The sequence below is a fragment of the Kogia breviceps genome, chromosome 1 (assembly GCF_026419965.1).
Source record: "Kogia breviceps isolate mKogBre1 chromosome 1, mKogBre1 haplotype 1, whole genome shotgun sequence".
Lineage (NCBI taxonomy): Eukaryota > Metazoa > Chordata > Mammalia > Artiodactyla > Physeteridae > Kogia > Kogia breviceps.
The window spans coordinates 158,545,319-158,563,779 of record NC_081310.1 but is presented as its reverse complement, the minus strand read 5'-3'; the positions used below and the strand labels follow the sequence as shown (position 1 = coordinate 158,563,779).

Sequence of the window (18,461 nt, the reverse complement as noted above, 5' to 3'; positions counted from 1 at the left end):
AGTGTTCTAAATGGAAAAAAATGTACGCTGGCTGAATGACCTTTGGACCAACCAAGTCATCATCCAGTATACTGTTAAAATAGAATGTTAAAAGTATACTTTATTTTTAAACTATAAAAATTTAGAAACCCACCCCAAAACCCCAATAATTTTTAATACCAGAAATAAACCTCCCCAAGCATAAACTATAAACTTAAAGCATACTTAAAGAGTAGGACATGTCAAACCTCTCTCTAGAGGTCATTTTGATAAATTACAGAATTGTAGAGATGAATTTAGTAGACTGCTGAAGGACCATTTCTGTCAACTATGTGCTAGCCTACTGGATGAGTGAGGCCTTGGAACTATATAGCTTTACAACTTTTGACTAGCCTATGTTAAGAGACACATTTTACATCTTACCTCTGAACGCATACATATTCTGCACTAAAACGAATTTCAGGAAAAAATTCGTATTCCCTGTGCAAAATACATTCTGATATTTCTTATGCAGTATCAGTTTTACTACCGGGTGCAAACCACTAAATTGATTACACTTCCCACAATGTGAATTATACTACTTTAAAAGCTTTCCCATAGGGCACAATGACCTCATAATACTAAGGAATGAAGAGATATGTGTTCTCAAGGGCAAAGGAAATAATGGATTTGGTGAGAGGCTTCCAATATAACAACCCAATTTAAAGTTCATTCCTCTAGCCCCTTTCCATTATTTTTGGTAGACTGACCTAAGTTTAAATTAATCAGGAAAGAATGATCACAGATGCTGGCCACTCCCAGCCAAAAGTTAAAGTAACAAGTTTCCACAGACAAAAAAGATAAAATAATCTTTTTTAAAATGGAAGAATACAAGTTCAAAGAGATTAAAAGATAAGAGATGGAAATTAAGCATGGCAGAATTTAAGAAACAAAGATTTGAAAATTGGGAAACTGAAAGTCTTATTAGAAAACCCAAAGTACAAAATAGACAAGGCATAGAGAAAATAGGCTGGAGGGGGGAAAAATGGAAAATAATTAAAAGGTATAGAGATAATCAAGAATAGACATGAAAAGAAATCCTGCATGTGTATAACTGACATTGCTGATAAAGAGAATTGAGCAAATCAAACTTTAAAAATTCAAATAGAAGAAAAATCACCTTGATTTAAAAGATAAAGAATTATATGGGCATCCAAGCAGAGTAATCAAGTCATGTATAGTGAGGGAAAAGATCAGGATGATCTCAGGTCTTCATTAAGGCAGAGAAGCAAAAGGTCTGAGGAAAACAAAGTGTGCCAGGAACTTTACACCCAGCCAAAGTTGTCCTTAAAATATAAATGGAATAGACATTTTCAAGTATGCAAGTGCTTAAAAGCATACAACCACTTGGGAAAAAACTGCCTGATAATGAAATTTACTCAGCAAGAAATTGATCAAATTAAGGACTCAGGAAAAAAAGAAGCGGTAAAAGAAATGGTAGTAAACATTTTAGAAATTTTAGATTAAAATGGGAAATTATCATAAGACAAATGAAATATTTGAACACTGTCTATATACGAATAATATAACCAGGAAGTAGGGGAACTCTTTTAGTGTCCTGGTTTCATTTTTTATGACAGGAGTCATGTACTATCTCTAAAACATACAAGAAGCTAGAAAAAAATTACTCCAGCCTTTTTAATGTTTTCTGTAATTGTCCTTAATTTTGAAGGAGTCTTTTAGAACTAGAGTCTCTTGTAGAAAAAATTTTTAAGTTGAACATTTCTTCACTTTTACGTTTTTTTCTTTTGTTAAATCCAAGTAAAATTAATTTGCCAGATGTACTAAATATAGCATATGAGCCCACTTTTGTAAAACTTCCTATGTGTATATCTGTATATATATGTATATAATGTATATATTTTAAGAGATGGTTTGAAAAAAATGAAGTTCACTAGATATTAATAGTATTTCTGGTTTATGGGTTTTTGAGTGATTTTTATACTTTGTTCTTTTACTTAATGCTTTTTTTTTTTTGTAATAAACACAGTTAAATTATCCTTTACAAGGAAAAATTGAGTTGTTTGGAGTTCAGAGCTATTTTCATAAGCTTACCAACACAGTTTATATATCGCTTCTTGGAACTGCAAATTGGTAATCACTTTTTGGCAATACAGCAATTTGGCAATATGTAGCAGGAACCTTAGAACTTCTATCCTTTTTATCTAATAATCCCATTTATAAGAATTCACCATAATAGAATACAGTTGACACTTAAATAATGCGGGTTTGAACTGCATGAGTCCACTTGTATGCAGGGTTTTTTCCAATAAGTATTACTGTCCTATATGATCCAAAGTTGGCTGAATCTGCAGATGTGGAACCATGGATATGGAGGGCCGACTCTGGTAATTGAGCATCCATAGATTTTCATATCTGCCATAGATCCTGGAACCAATTCTCTGGATTCTGAGGGATGACTATAATCAAATACACACAAAAATAGCCTTATCCTATCATCATTTTACATATATTTTTATGTAGAGAAGAACTGGAAATAGCAAAAATGTCCATCTGTAGGGGACTGAATGAGTAAATTACATAGTATGGCATTAATATTCATATTTTTAAATAATCTTTAATGGCAAGGGAAAATATTAATCTCTCCAAGTGATTAAACATTATACAAAACATCTCAAAGCAATGCCATCTTAAGTGTGTGAGTTCTCTGCAGAAGATTGATAATTTTACACTTTTCAATTGATCTACAATGAATTTGAACTCATAATCAAAAACTTAAGTTTGTAATTTATATGAAAAATTTGTAAACTTATGAAACTCAGCTACTACTGCATAAATTATCAATTCAAACTAAGAGTTTTCTATTTTTCAACTTGGAACAGTTTTGCAATTATTGAACACTGGCAATTACTAGAGGAACAAATGAGATGCTAAAAACTACTATACAGAACACTGTTATACAAGTAAAACCTAGGTTACTGGGGTTTACTGCCCCATAAATACCTTTTGCCAGGTGGTATACTGCCTTCCTTTGGGAAGGAAGAGTGAATTGGGGGCAGTCTCTTGCTGCAGATTGGCAGATTGTTTTGTTTTGTTTTGTTTTTGGCCACGCCGCATGGCTTGTGGGATTTTAGTTCCCCGACCAGGGATCAAACCCAGGCCCTCGGCAGTGAGAGCGCAGAGTCCCAACTACTGGACCACCACGGAATTCCCAGATTGTTTTCTTTTTAATGAATATTTCAAATATATACAAAAGTAGAACACTAAAATGAATATCCTATTCTCTAAGACCTGAAAGGAGATGAAATACTTAGAACACTGACTTTAAAAGAAAATCTTGAATTCTTCAAGTCACAGTTTAACAGAAAAGTATATGTTGGGCCAGGTTATCTCATTAACAAAACAAATAAGCTGAACTCCACCGCTTAGTAGTATTCCGTGGGATGCTGATTGAAGCTTTTTTTTTAATTGAAGTATAATTGATCAACAACACTGTGTTAGTTCCAGGTGCACAGCATAGTGATTCAATATTTCTCTACATTACAAAATGATCACCATGGGATGCTGAAGCTTTAATATGAAAAACTAACAGTAAACACACTTGATCTTAACATTTAATAAATGCCTTTCCAGGGCTATAAATACCACAGGAAAGCCTTCAACCTCTTGCAATAGATTTCAAGCATCTTCCTTCCATTTTGGAAAATATGGCAAAAGCCCAAGTGCTCTCATATTTAAGGAATGCATATCTGAGGAAGCAGAACAAACATAACATACTGTTCTTAAAGACATTTGTATTTACTTATTCTGCAGATTTCCAAATAAATCTATAGCATGATTTGGTCTATAATCCCTGGCAAATCTCTGAGTTGTTTAGACAAGATGACCTCACCTCAATGTATAGTACCAAAAACAGCTACAAAATCTCCCACCAACAACACAAGTTTGAAATCCAACTATAATCACTGATCACAAGGCATTATTGGTAAACACCATCCTCACAAGTATACCTTCCAGGCAGTAGGACAAGACTCAGAATGGATAGTCTGGCACATGTTAGTTCCTCAGTAAAAAAGAATTACCTTCCCTCCACTAAACTCTACTTCAAAAGATCTGATTCAATTATATTTCCAACACATAACTGTGCTAACTTTAGAATTCATTTTGTTTTGCACCTCAGTTTTCCCAATGATAAAATGAGATAGCATCTGCTTCTATCAACCTCATATGGGTGTTGTGAAGATCCAATAAAATAACATGAAAAGATTCTTAGATCTTTTTCTAAAACTAAGTCTGTGATTTAGAATACTCTATTCAATGAGAGTAAAACAAATCTCTGAATTGTCACATTATATTCCTATGATCTAAACAATAAGATGAATTAACAAAATCTGACTCTTGTCAAAAAGATTTATTAACTTAAAATAGAATTACTTCAAATACAGACAAAAGCAAATTTCTGTTCAAGTTGGAATATTTTCAATATACAAGAATGTAAAAGAAAAAAATTCTAAATCTTCATGTTGAAGTTTTATTTTATTATTATTTTTTTTACCTTTTAAAAAGTTTTTGGCACTACAAGGTTCTGTAAAGAATAGAAGTGACAAATTTAAAACACATGAAAGTCTTCCCTAATTCTTAAGAACAATATATATAAAGTCTGAAGCAACCAAAGTATGAATACAGCTAATAGAAAATAAAGAATGTAATTTTTAAATTCTCTCTTTATACAATTCATCAAGGTTAAACAAAACATAAAATTCCCTTAAAAATAGGGTAATAAAATAGATGAAATTTGTATCACTCAATTTGGTGATACTAGTAAAAACTATAGTTCGTATTTATATACAAATAATACAGTCTTTAAAAACAGTCTTAGAATTTAAATAAGCTAGCTAAACGTGTTAAAATTTTAAATCAGGACCTGATTTGTTTTGCTTTCCATTAAATGTCACTTTTTCTGCTGAATGTAACTGACATTGAGGTACGGATACCCTTGAGACAGCAGGATTGGCTGGTTGCTGTGCATCGGTAGACCAGCTGAAAGAAAATGGACTCGCATTACTCCGACACGTTTCCTCTTGGTGGGTGGGGACAACGCTCTCTACACCGACGGGTGGCACATCTGTCTGTTGGACACAACACAGACAGGAAACTGAAAGGCTTGTGCCTATTTATCTGACAACCTCTTAGAATTAACTGTAGCTAGTTATCTTTTTTTCTATTAATATAGTAAAGAGGAGATGAAGCATGTCAAAACATTTAGTGGGGGGAGAAGGAGGAGGGAAGGAAAATGTGGGTATGTGAAAGAAAATAGAGGAGACAGAGATGAAGGGGAGGAATTAAGGGGAAAAAATCCACCAGGGAAGAACTTCAGACTCTCCTCCTCCCCCAAAAGGGCTTGTATGACCAATAGTAATTTCCCTCAGCCCTAGTTCTTTGCTCAGAATAAACCAGCCATAATTAAGGTTCTGCCATTCTATAATACAGCAACGCCCCACCAAGTACAATGGATAGTTTACGAAGGCTTAAGTGTATCAAGCCTGATAATCATACCAGGGGCTTCCCCTTAGAAGTTTTTTATTTAGTCAACATTCCCAGAGTGCCTTTTGTGAACTCCTAGTTTAACTGTATTAACTCTGACTCTAGTTTTCTTAACTCCTAAGTTAACCAAGGGCTGAAGGCCAGATTCAGACATTCCCTATTTGAACTGAGATACTGCTGACGCAAGTAGGCTAGATAAAATGCTATTCATGGGGCTTCCCTGGTGGTGCAATGCTTGAGGGTCCACCTGCCAATGCAGGGGATGCGCGTTTGTGCCCCGGTCCAGGAGGATCCCACATGCTGCGGAGCGGCTGGGCCCGTGAGCCATGGCTACTGAGCCTGCACGTCCGGAGCCTGTGCTCCGCAATGGGAGAGGCCACAGCAGTGAGAGGCTCGCGTACCACAAAAAAAACCAAACAAACAAACAAAAAAAACAACTATTCATTACTTAGATCAAAGGCATTATTGGTACATTAGTACCTACAGAATATAATCAATTCTAATGTCATTCAAGTCTTAGTTTTACTAAAAAACAAATTTGACTGTCACTACTCAACTCAAAAACTTCTACTAGATCCCCAACACTTACTAAGTCCAAACTCCTTCATAATACGGCCTCAGCCTACCTCCTCTAGCCTCATCACCTATACATTTTCCCATTTACCTCATCTAGTCCTATTATTTTCTCCTTTCTCTTTTTTCCTATTCTTTTCACTGAGGCAAAACTCAGTGACTTTGCATGTATTATGGCCTCAGCTAAGAACACTCCTCTCTAATCTCTATGTGATCTCTAAGGAAAAAAAAAAAAATCCCTTATCTCTTTCAAGATCTAGTTTGAATGTCAAAATCTTGTGCAATTTGATCCTTGGTGTCCATATCCTGCTCTCTCTGCTATGGCAAAGTTAACTGATTCCTCTAAGCTCCTATTCTTGTCTATTTTACAGGTCTGGCTTTCCTAATAAAATATGCATTAAGTGCAGGGGTTTTATTTAATTCTTGCTTGAGCAATAAGCACCTAGCACAGTCTGACACACAGTATGCTCTCAATAAATATTTACTGAATTCATAAATTTTCACTCCAAGATCCTGGCCTTTACAAAGGCTCCTTGTCCCAGAACAAAACCCACCCAGCCTGTGACAAATACATAAGCAATGGTACCTTGAGTATAGAAAGGTTTGTTGGGCTGAAATCTGGCATTTCCCTGATGCATGAAGTTCTGATGCAAACCATAAGGCCACGAAGCTGGGACAAGAGGGAAATGGGGTCGTGGTGCATGTTCCCAAGGAATTGGAGGATTTAGTCCTGGAAATCCTGGCTCTGCATTTCAACAATAAAGGAGAGACATATTTTAATACATCACTTTGTTCATTCAAATGTTCCTTCATTCTACAAAGATTTATTGAATATCTACCACTGACCAAGAAATATACTAAATGCAGAGGATACCAAAAAAAATTTTTAAGGAATAAAAAAAACACTGTAATTGTTCTCAAATTATTCATAAAGGAAACATTTAAGAAGATATACACAATAATATGTGGTAATTGCTATAACAGAGCGGTGGAAGGTGTCTAAAGAGAGGACTAACCCAATTGTTCAAGAACAGAGAAGGTTTTCCTAAAATGATGAACTAAAATGAGTATTAAAGGACAGGAACAAGTTATGCAAAATGGGACAAGGAGGACATTTTAGACAGAAGGAACATTGTATTCAAAAGCCAGGAAGCAGGAAAGTACAGCAAGTTTGGGAAGCTGCAAAACGACTGGCAATACAGAGACAGAGGTAAAGGAAGGCAGCAGTAAGAGAAAAGGCTGGACAGGTAGGTAGGATCTGTATTTCAAAGAACCTTAGTACGTCACTAAGGAGCTTAACATTTTATCCTAAAGACAATGCCAACTATCCCAGAATCAATTATATCTTGGCCTGGAAGGAGATCCTATTAGAAGCTGAGGCATTGTGGTGAAATAGATGAAAACGTGGGCATTGGAGCCAAACAGGTCTACGTTCAAATACCAGTTACAAAAATTACTAAGGTTTAATTATGAACTCCAGGTTGTTATGAGGATTAAATAAGATAACAAAAATAAAGTGGCCTGCACAAATTCTGTCATATTAGTAGGAACTCAAAAAATATGAGTCCTATTCTTTCTATGGCAAACCACTCCCACCAATCTACTTCCCTTTAAGATCTATCTTTAAGTACAACTTTCAAAGCACAGTAACCCCTGAATCTTCTGGATCATTTTTGGTGGCTTTTCTCATTCTGGATCACAATGTGGCAGGAAATAATCTAAAAGACACTGACCTTATTCACTAAACTTCCTAGCAGGAAGTTAGGAGGTACAGGATAGGGAGGAGTAGGGAGCAAGAAAACTAAAACCCATACTAGCCACACTCCTACCAAGCTCAGTCTTCTCAGGAGGTAACCAGGTAAACAAAGCAGCTGGTTCACTGCAAGTTTATAAAGTCAAGTTACAACTAAGATCTGAAGCTGCAGAGCTCAGAGTTTACAAAAAATAAGACTGGGTATACAGTATTGAGGTCCTGACCAACTGAGAAATGTTTTAACATAAAAGGGTATCTTTTAGAATATACTTCAATGTCTCTTGGCCATTTTTTGCAACCAAGTATTTTCATAATACAATTAAAGATAATCTGAAAAATGGGTAAAAACTACTCATACGGGCTTCCCTGGTGGCACAGTGGTTGAGGGTCTGCCTGCCAATGCAGGGGTTACGGGTTCGTGCCCCGGTCCAGGAGGATCCCACATGCCACAGAGCGGCTGGGCCCATAAGCCATGGCCACTGAGCCTATGCGTCCGGAGCCTGTGCTCCGCAACGGGAGAGGCCACAGCAGTGAGAGGCCCACGTACCGCAAAAACAAACAAACAAACAAAAAAAACAAAAAACTACTCATACAACCTCCTACTCTAATATAACCACTAGTATCATTTTAATATATCCCCCCATCCAGTCTCTCCATTTCTAACATAATGTTAACTTCAGTTAAAAATATTAACTAGGAGTTGCACACCCATCCAACAAATAATAAATATTTGCTGTATAACACTTTATTACATAATGATAATATATTATACAAATAATGTATCTACCTTACATCAGGCACTATACTGGACACCAGGGAGACAATGACAGGCAAGAAACAATTCATAACCTCTAAAAGTTCAGTCTAATGCATTATGCAGACAAGTAGACAGGCGATTTCAACACAGGAAGACAAGTGTTATAATATGGATATTAAGGAAACATGAAGGAGAGAAATGATACCTAATACAACTGGAAGACAGGATGAACAGGAATTAAAGACTTCCTGAAGAAAGTGATCTAAATTTTAAAACGAAGGATGAGTAAGTTAGCCAAGCTTTGGAGCAAAGCAGAAGGAGGTGAGAGTGAGCAGGAGAGTTAATGGAGAGGATATTCCAGGCAGAGGGAACAACTTAGGTAAACAATCAGGGGTAAGAGTATGGTGTGTTTGTAGGATGTTAATTAATTAGTTCATTAAGGCTGAAACAGAGATCAAGGAGGTAGGGAGAAGGAGTTAAAACTGAGTTGATATATCAAAAGGCAAAGCATTAGGTCTGCCTTCATGGTTATATAACTCAGTGACTATCAAGATGCATATCGTGTCATGCACACAATAAATATTTGTTGAATGAGAGAAGCAGAGGCCACATAAGAATGGCCATGTATGACATATATCCTTTGTTCCTGGAAATTTCAATGAGTTCCCACGTTCCGGAATTTCTGCTCAGCAAAATATATTATCTGTATTATTCCAAAGAGGTCTGAGTGCTTTAAGGAATAATATATATTTGCTTAAAATTATCACTAAAATTATTCTGAAAATTGATAAAGGGAAAGAATCAAGCTTTTAGTCTGCATTTCCTATACAAACAATATTTCAGGATAACCAAGTAGTTAATAAGGAAAAGAATCACAGACAAAAATTACAGAAGAATCACAAAGAGTAAATAGAAAATACTGATAACTGTTAAATCTGGGTAATGGCGGGGGTTCATTATACTTTAATCTCTCCTTTTGTATACATTTCAAATTTTCCCTAGGAAGAAAAAAATCTACATATAAAACTAGATGAATGGAATTTATTAACTATTTTTAAATATGCAAAGATTAAAAAATGACTGGATGGTAATACACCAAAATATTTCTGAGCAGTTCTGTCTAGGAATTGAGATTATATATGATTTTCTTTTTCTTCTTCACACGCTCTACAAAGAATATGTATCACTTAGATATCAGTTAAAAAACAACCGTTCTTAAGCTACAAAGTGCTACTAATCTTTTTCTTTTTAAAAAATTGCTCCTTACTGAAAGATAGTAAGGGTCTAGGGCAAAGATTACAGGTTTTGAAGAAAGAAACTGGTTTAAATCTGGATCTACTATGATTATGACAGGATGATAGTTATTTAACCCTTCAATTTCCTCAACTATAAAATGAATGCTAATAATACCTACACCAAGCAAGACTGCAGCGAAAATTTAAAATAACAAATAACTAAAATTTATGTTTATTACCTCATTTAATATTCACAACATCCCTGTGAGTTAGGTGCTATTAATGTACCTATTTTACAGATGAAACCAATGCACAAATAGATTACACAACTGCCCAATGCCACATAATAAATGGCAGAGACAGGATTCACATCCAGGCAGTCTGAATCCACAGCCTATACTCTTTACCTTTATCTAATGTTGTACTGCCCCTCCACAAATACTGCTTGACATCTTTTTACTCACATTTATTTCCCAGGTTCAACCAATAATACCAATCATCCAACCTTTCTACAGACAGACAGATACAAAAGAAGAAAAGGAAGGGTTACCCGAATTTCCCACTGTACCATTGTTCACCAGGGAATTTGGAGCCACAGTACGAGGCCAGTGTCCATCATGAGAGGAGCTAGGGATTGCCACAGGTCTGGCAGCAGGCTGTGCAAAGATGATGCTGGGATCGTTCAGGCCAATATTGCTGGGGGCACTGCCTGGTGCAGAATGGATCACTGGGCCATGAATAGGCCAGGATGGGGCAGGGATCTGGAGGGGGTGCATTGGCAACAATCCCATATTGTGCATGGGAGAATACTGAGCTGGTGGTGACTGAGGAAAGTTATACATAGGCATCTGGACCTGATGGGGGGGCTGGGCCCCCTGCTGAGGTGGGCCAAGCTTGGACTGGGATCCTGGCTGAGATGGAGGCTGGGTAATGGCAGTGGATTGGGTAGAGTTCTGTGGAAATGGCTGGGGCTGAGGAGAATAAGATGGTGAATCAGACTGCAGAGAAAAAAAAAAGATATTTTAAAATTAATTTACAAACATCTTAATTTTATAAAAGCAGAGATTATCAAAATATAAACTATGGAGTTATTTTACTAGAATATTACAAATAGAACTCTATGATATACATAGTAACAAATAATAACAGAACCACATTTTATATGAAGGCAGAGTTTTTCCCAAAGTTCTCAAACCCTCTCTCACAGAGGTTTTAACTCATAATCTTTTTACTACCCAAAGAAAAGAGTCCAGACATCATACCCATCATGTAGAACCCACAATTCCAATTTTAACTAGAAATTTGCATCTAAACATCTCAGAGTCACTTTCATTCAGCTCCTCAACAAGCATTTACTGAGTGTCAATTAAGTATTGGGGGGACTTCCCTGGTGGCACAGTGGTTGAGAGTCCGCCCACTGATGTAGGAGACACAGGTTCGTGCCCTGGTCCAGGACGATCCCACATGCCGCAGAGCGGCTAGGTCCATGAACCATGGCTGCTGAGCCTGCTCGTCCGGAGCCTGTGCTCCGCAACGGGAGAGGCCACAACAGTGAGAGGCCCACGGACCGCAAAAAAAAAAAAAAAAATCTACCTGATGATGCAGGCGACACGGGTTAGAGCCTTGGTCCGGGAAGATTCCACATGCCACGGAGCAACTAAGCCCGTGAGCCATAATTACTGTGCCCGTGTGCCACAACTACTGAAGCCCACGCACCTAGAGCCCATGCTCCACAACAAGAGAAGCCACCGCAATGAGAAGCCCGCGCACCACGACAAAGAGTAGCCCCAGCTTTCTACAAATAGAGAAAGCCTGTTGGCAGCAATGAAAACCCAATGTAGCCAAAAACTAAATAAATAAAATAAGTAATTTTATAAAAAAGAAAAAAAAAACAATTAAAAGAAATTATGTACTGGGCATTGTTCTAGGTATTAAAAACAAAGGGGCTTCCCTGGTGGCACAGTGGTTGAGAGTCCGCCTGCCGATGCAGGGGACACGGGTTTGTGCCCTGGTCTGCGAAGATCCCACATGCTGCAGAGCGGCTGGGCCCGTGAGCCATGGACGCTGAGCCTGCGCATCCAGAGCCCGTGCTCCGCAATGGGAGAGGCCACAACAGTGAGAGGTCTGCGTACCGCAAAAAAAAAAAAAAAAAAATATATATATATATATATATTTATATATAATACTAACATGTATGCCCTCATAAAGCTTAAAGTCAATGGGGGAAAAGAGGAGGAACAGATAAAGTTTACATAAGCAATCACAATACAGTATGATAATTACTATGATAAACACTGTATAATATACAATGAAATCCCAGAGCAGGAACACCTAAACCCACTTTGGGAGAAGGAGGGAAGATAAGATGAAGGAAAGTGGAAATCTTCCTGAAGGAAGTGACCTTTAATCTGAGACTCAAGATAAATAGAAAAGAGTCTGATAAAAGGGTAGAGATAAGGAAAAGGGAAGATTCAGTTAGAAGGAACAACATAATTAAAGGTTATAGGTACAAAAACACATGTCCTTTTAAAAAAAAGTAATTGGAATCTGAAATGGTTGCGTAGGCTAGGGAAGCAAATGGTTGTAAGCTATTTTTTACAGATAGAAACAACAGGACCTTGTGACTGACTGGATATGGAGGCTGAGGGAGGAGTAGTAGTTCAGGAAACTAGATAGATAGCGGGATCATTCAATGAGATGGAGAACACAGGAGGAAGAGGCAAACCTGGGGAGTTGGAAAGAAATATAAGCTACATTCTAGACATGTTGAAGCTGCAGTGCTTTATAAGACCTCCGAATAGCAATGTTCATTAGTCAGACTCTTACCCAAATCTCAGGTGAGAAAAAAGTGAGTGCTAGAAGCAGAAGATGAAAGTTAGGGCCACCACAGGAAAGTGATTAGTGCACCGGTTTTGGAGACAGAACCTAAGGATACAAGTTCTGGTTCCAAGTGTCTGTTGACCTCATGCAAGAAACTTAAATCTCAGCTTCTTCACCCACAAGGTATAAATAATAATAAAATCTACATCGGAGGTTTTTGTGAAGATTAACTACAACAAGATATGTCAAAAATATGAACACCAAAATCAGAATAGTCGATATGTTTTAGTAGCAAGGAAGGGATGGTAGGAAGATTTTAAGATGGGAACAGCATCCAAGAGGAATGCATAGGGGTTGTCAACTGTGGGTAATTTTTTAATAAACCAAAAACAACAAAGCATTAAGAATTGCTAAAGGGCTTCCCTGGTGGCGCAGTGGTTGAGAATCCGCCTGCCGATGCAGGGGTCACGGGTTCGTGCCCTGGTCCGGGAAGATCCCACATGCCGCGGAGCAACTAAGCCCGTGAGCCATGGCCGCTAGGCTTGCGCGTCCGGAGCCTGTGCTCCGCAACGGGAGAGGCCACAGCAGTGAGAGGCCCGCATACCACAAAAAAAAAAAAAAAAAAAAAAAAAAAAAAGAATTGCTAAAACCTGGTGGTAGTGCATGGATGTTTATTATTTTCTATAATTTTTCAACATTTTAAAAATATTTTTTAATAAGAAACAGGAAGAACTAATGCATATACAGCACACAGCATTCAATAAATATTAGTTAATATAAATGTTATTATATAACTTTTATGAAACTATCAGGCCCATAGTAGTACATATTCAAATGTTTGAGGTAGGGTTAGTGGGCTCCTAAATGTTTTTCCAAGACAAGCCCTACTGCTGCTCTTCAAATTCTCTAAGAATTTTTTCTAAAATACAGATCACAGGGCTTCCCTGGTGGCGCAGTGGTTGAGTCCGCCTGACGATGCAGGGAATGCGGGTTCATGCCCCGGTCCGGGAGGATCCCACATGCCGTGGAGCGGCTGGGCCCGTGAGCCATGGCCGCTGGGCCTGCGCATCCGGAGCCTGCGCTCCGCGGCGGGAGAGGCCACAGCAGTGAGAGGCCCTCATACCGCAAAAATAAATAAATAAATAAATAAATAAATAAATAAATAAAATACAGATCACATCAGATTTAGCATGTTTTAACAGATAACAGCTTTGAAGCTACACAGACCTGGGTTTGAATCTTTTAATTTTTCTTATTCTCAGCTTCCCAATTTGTAAAATTTGATCATACCAATACCTACCACTTCACATGTCCATTCAAAGGATTAAATGTAATGTGTGAAGCACTAAAAGCATAGTGTCAGATTTAAAGTAAGCATTCAGTTAGTATTTAACTATTAATTTAAGAAGTGCAAGGTGAATACAGATTTAGACAAAGGTTCAAGCAACTCAGCAAAGTTAATATGAGACCTGTGAATCTGAACTCTAATTAAATACTCCATCTTTCACAGGATATATTTCACTAGGTATCCATATCAGCGATGAGAAGACACACAAAATTTCAAGCAAGTGAAGTGCCATGCATGTATTGTCCTAAAAGTACTAAACTCTTAATACATCTCAATTTTGGGGTCTTTTTAATTAATGGTACTTATATTCTTCCATTATGCAAAAGCTAAAACATCAAAGTTATCACCTCATTTTAATCCAACCAACAACCTTATTTGGTAGTTACCTTATTTTACAAATAAGAAACAGGTTCACTGAAGTTAAGTAGCTTGCCCATAGATATAAACCCAGATCTACATTACTCCAAAAGTAATGCTCATTCTAGCTGATGTGCCTAGCAAGGACACCTCTATAAAGCACTGTGTAATCTGGAAGATTGTATTTACCAATCTGAAAGATCCTATCACCTACCAAAATTAGTACTATCTTCCTGCCAAGACCAACCCATCTGCAGGCAGAGTACTTACACATTCTGAGGACTGTCTAGTCCTTATAGACTGATCACCTTGTTGTTGGGCTGAACCAGCCACCTGCTGGGCATTTACAAGATTGCGGACCAGCTGGGCTGCTAAGAGAAGACATCAAAAAGAAATTCAATAGATAAAGAAAATAACAGAAATGACAATCAATAAACTCTCCTCTTTGGTACAACAGTCTCAAATCTGAGATTTTATAAACCTGAACTTTTAAACTATGATTATGTTAGTGAAGGACTTTTAACAACTCATTTTTTTTCTTGTTTGTTAAGCCATTTCTCAATCCTTAGAGCATTAAAATATATATACTGGTTCTGGAAACAAGAACAAGTGTCATTGCTTTTCTAAAGGAGACAACATATTTATTTAAGAAAATAACTTCTGCAACAAGAATCTGAATAACTGGAAATCATCACTTATAAAATATTTTGTTTTTTTCTTTCAATAAACTCTCATTTGGGTTTCTAACTCATGAAATTCCTTACGATACATAACAGGAACAGATCTCCCTCTCTCATAAAAGCAGTGGGAAGAGATATAATTTCTCCTATATGTTCCCAGAAAAAATCTCTCTCTCTTTGATAAATTATAAGGTCCAAAATCATACAGCTATGTTTAGAATAGAGAATAATCAGGGTCCTTAGAATGACACCAACATAAATGACTTTATTTCCACCTGAAACTATTTTTAGCCTTTTCTATTTACCTGCCACACTGCTATTCCTCTGACGGGCCAGCTTGACCTCTGGGCACTCCCTTCGCACATGTCCTGCATCTCCACAGATAAAACATCTGAGGTCTCTGGGGTCTCTAAAGTCTCGAGTGTCGTGGAGGTCTCGGGGGTCAAGAAGGTCTCGGGAGTCTTTCTCCTCTTCATTCCCTTCCTTCTCTTCTTCACTGTCTTTCTTCTTTAGTCTAAACAGTAAACTGCTGATACCAATAATGTGGGGCTAGGGACTTATAAAATGAATGAACTATAGAACAAACTAAACTATACAAGAGTCTCACAATAAAGGGATTAATGTGCCCATTGTTTCATGCATCATTTTGAAGGCAAGGGTTCTCACATTTATAGCACACCTACTCATATGGCAGAAACTGGGTACTCTAGTAGTTTTGCAATACAATATCAGTTTTTAATGTTTAGTATCAAATTTTAATCTTGTAACAATCCTTAGAGGTTGGTATTTACTATCTCCATTTTATAGAGGAAGACACTTGAGGTTTAGAGAAGGTAAGTGTCTTCTCTAAATTTAACAAATAGCAGTGATGGAAACTAGGAGTTTACTCTGTCTGAAAAGTTCTAAGCTCTTTATATTAGGCAAGACTTGATGACTAAAGAAGGGTAATTTATCCTGGCCTATTAACATAGTATATAGAACATAATACAGTATGTTTCATAGATATATTTTTAGGGGGCACAGAGGATGTATATTCCTTAAGGTAAATATTATATAGGCATATCTCACAGCATATACCTCAAAGATTCAATTAATTATATTTTAATTATTGGTTTTCATAACTGTGAGGTCCTCAGCAAGAACCCCATATTTTGGTCTTTTCTTCCCCTTGGATTCTAGCACAGTTTCCAGCACACAGTAGGTGTTAATAAATGCTTCTTCAGTTAAAAATAAAACCTGAGTGAATTAATGAATAAATGAACAAATAAACATCATGAGACACCACTGTACCAGAAATAAATCCCACTCTTTCACAAAATGCCACTCAAACATATATTGACCTAAAGGTTCAACTGAAAGCCCTGAACTTTCTCAACTTAAACATTTCTGAACACAGTCATAGCTTCAATTTGTCTCACATTTATTTTCCCTGCTATGTTGATACATAATCATTTGCCAACCTTCTCCTTTTAGGGCAGTCTTTCATGTAGTGACCTATTTTTCCACACACACGGCAACATCGATCATTGGGAGCCAGTTCTCCATCTGTTAGTACTCTGGAATCAAAGAAGTACTCCTAGGGAGAAAATACAACTTGACTAGAAAAAAAATCACTATAAACTTTTGAATCCAAATGGAAAGGAGACCAAGACGCAAAAGTGATTTTTTGAAAAAGGAAATAAATATCAACAAATATTTCACTGAACTAAAACCATGATATGAAAACAAGATTCAGAATTATCATCATCAATATCACAGCTGCTAACAGTACTAACCACTACACATCCACATTATTTTCTCATTCATCTGTAGCATCTTTGTGTAATACCTCAATGAAAGTAGATATTATTTCCATGCTCATTTTATAGATGAGTAAACTGAGGCTCAGAAAGTTCAAGTCGTTTGCCCACAGAAAAAAGCTGGTAAGTAGCAGATAAAGGATTTAAAGCTATGTCTGCCTGATTACAAAGCTCATGTTTTCTGCCCTACCAGGCTACTTCCAGAAAGGAATCAGTCCCTTTACAAGAGCTCTATGTAAAGAAATCAATCCTCTGGTTTATTTAAAATATCATTGGATTTACATTCAATATTTCAAGAATATATAACATTTACTATACATAGTAGAATATACCTAAAAAGACTGTACAGAGCCAATAAGAATTAAATCATTTTCCCAAGTCTTAGAAGAATCAGGCTCATTTTTGCTTTATCCTACTACCTTGCTTATGCTTCTAAGGTTTACCTCAGTTTTGCACTATCACAGAGTATTTTGTCCTGATAGTACCCATATCTTTGGATGGCAAGAGAACATGTCCACTTAGCACTCTTTGATTTCTTCTTTAAATCTATCTAATGTCAGGGATAAAAAAAAAAAAAAGAAAAAAGAAAACTACTAGAGCACATCAATGAATTTGGTAAAGTTGCAGGATACAAAATTAATACACAGAAATCTCTTGCATTTCTATACACTAACAACAAAAGATCAGACAGAGAAATTAAACAATGCCACTTACCATCACATCAAAAAGAATACAATACCTAGGAATAAACCTACCTATAGTGACAAAAGACCTGTCCTACGAAAACTATAAGATGCTGATGAAAGAAATCAAAGATGACACAAACAGATGGAGAGATATATCATTTTCTTAAACTGGAATAATCAATATTGTCAAAATGATTATACTATCCAAGGCAATCTGCAGATTCAATGCAATCCCTATCAAATTACCAATGGCATTTTTCACAGAACTAGAACAAAAAAATCTTAAACTTGCATGGAGACACAAAAGAACCTGAATGACCAAAGCAATCTTGAGAAAGAAAAACGGAGCTGGAGGAATCAGGATCCCTGACTCTGGACTATACCACAAAGCTACAGTCATCAAAAGAGTACAGTACTGAACAAAAACAGAAATATAGATCAATGGAACAGGACAGAAAGCCCCCAGAAATAAACCCACAGACCTATGGTCAATTAATCGATTACAAAGGAGACAAGACTATATGATGGAGGAAAAACAGTCTCTTCAATAAATGGTGCTGGGAAAACTGGACAGCTACATGTAAAAAAATGAGATTTGAACATTCCCTAATACCATATACAAAAATAAACTCAAAATGGATTAAAGATCTAGGGCTTCCCTGGTGGCGCAGTGGTTGAGAATCTGCCTGCCGATGCAGGGGTGACGGGTTTGTGCCCCGGTCTGGGAAGATCCCACATGCTGTGGAGTGGCTGGGCCCGTGAGCCATGGCCGCTGAGCCTGCACGTCCAGAGCCTGTGCTCCGCAACGGGAGAGGCCACAACAGTGAGAGGCCCGCATACCACAAAAAAAAGGATTAAAGATCTAAATGTAAAACCAGATACTATATAAAACTCTTAGAGGAACACATAAGCAGAACACTCTTTGACATA

General features: G+C 37.1%; 1 protein-coding gene across 17 annotated transcripts in view; it reads right to left on the bottom strand.

The window, feature by feature from the left end:
- Positions 1-4,370: 4,370 nt before the first annotated feature.
- Positions 4,371-18,461, bottom strand: part of TUT4 (terminal uridylyl transferase 4) — a 142,210-nt gene continuing 128,119 nt past the window's right edge. For 3 of the 17 annotated variants that reach the window (XM_067007635.1, XM_059037981.2, XM_067007660.1), the window contains 6 exons: positions 16,507-16,622; positions 15,352-15,560; positions 14,637-14,737; positions 10,392-10,839; positions 6,683-6,841; positions 4,373-5,108 (listed from right to left, as the gene is read on the bottom strand). In XM_067007635.1, coding sequence (XP_066863736.1) covers positions 5,041-5,108; positions 6,683-6,841; positions 10,392-10,839; positions 14,637-14,737; positions 15,352-15,560; positions 16,507-16,622 — 1,101 coding nt within the window. In that variant the 3' untranslated portion in view covers positions 4,373-5,040. Of the gene's footprint in view, positions 5,109-6,682; positions 6,842-10,391; positions 10,840-12,458; positions 12,567-14,636; positions 14,738-15,351; positions 15,576-16,506; positions 16,623-18,461 lie in introns of all 17 variants that reach the window. The other 14 variants (XM_067007594.1, XM_067007654.1, XM_067007657.1 and 11 more) reach the window with 10 other exon arrangements.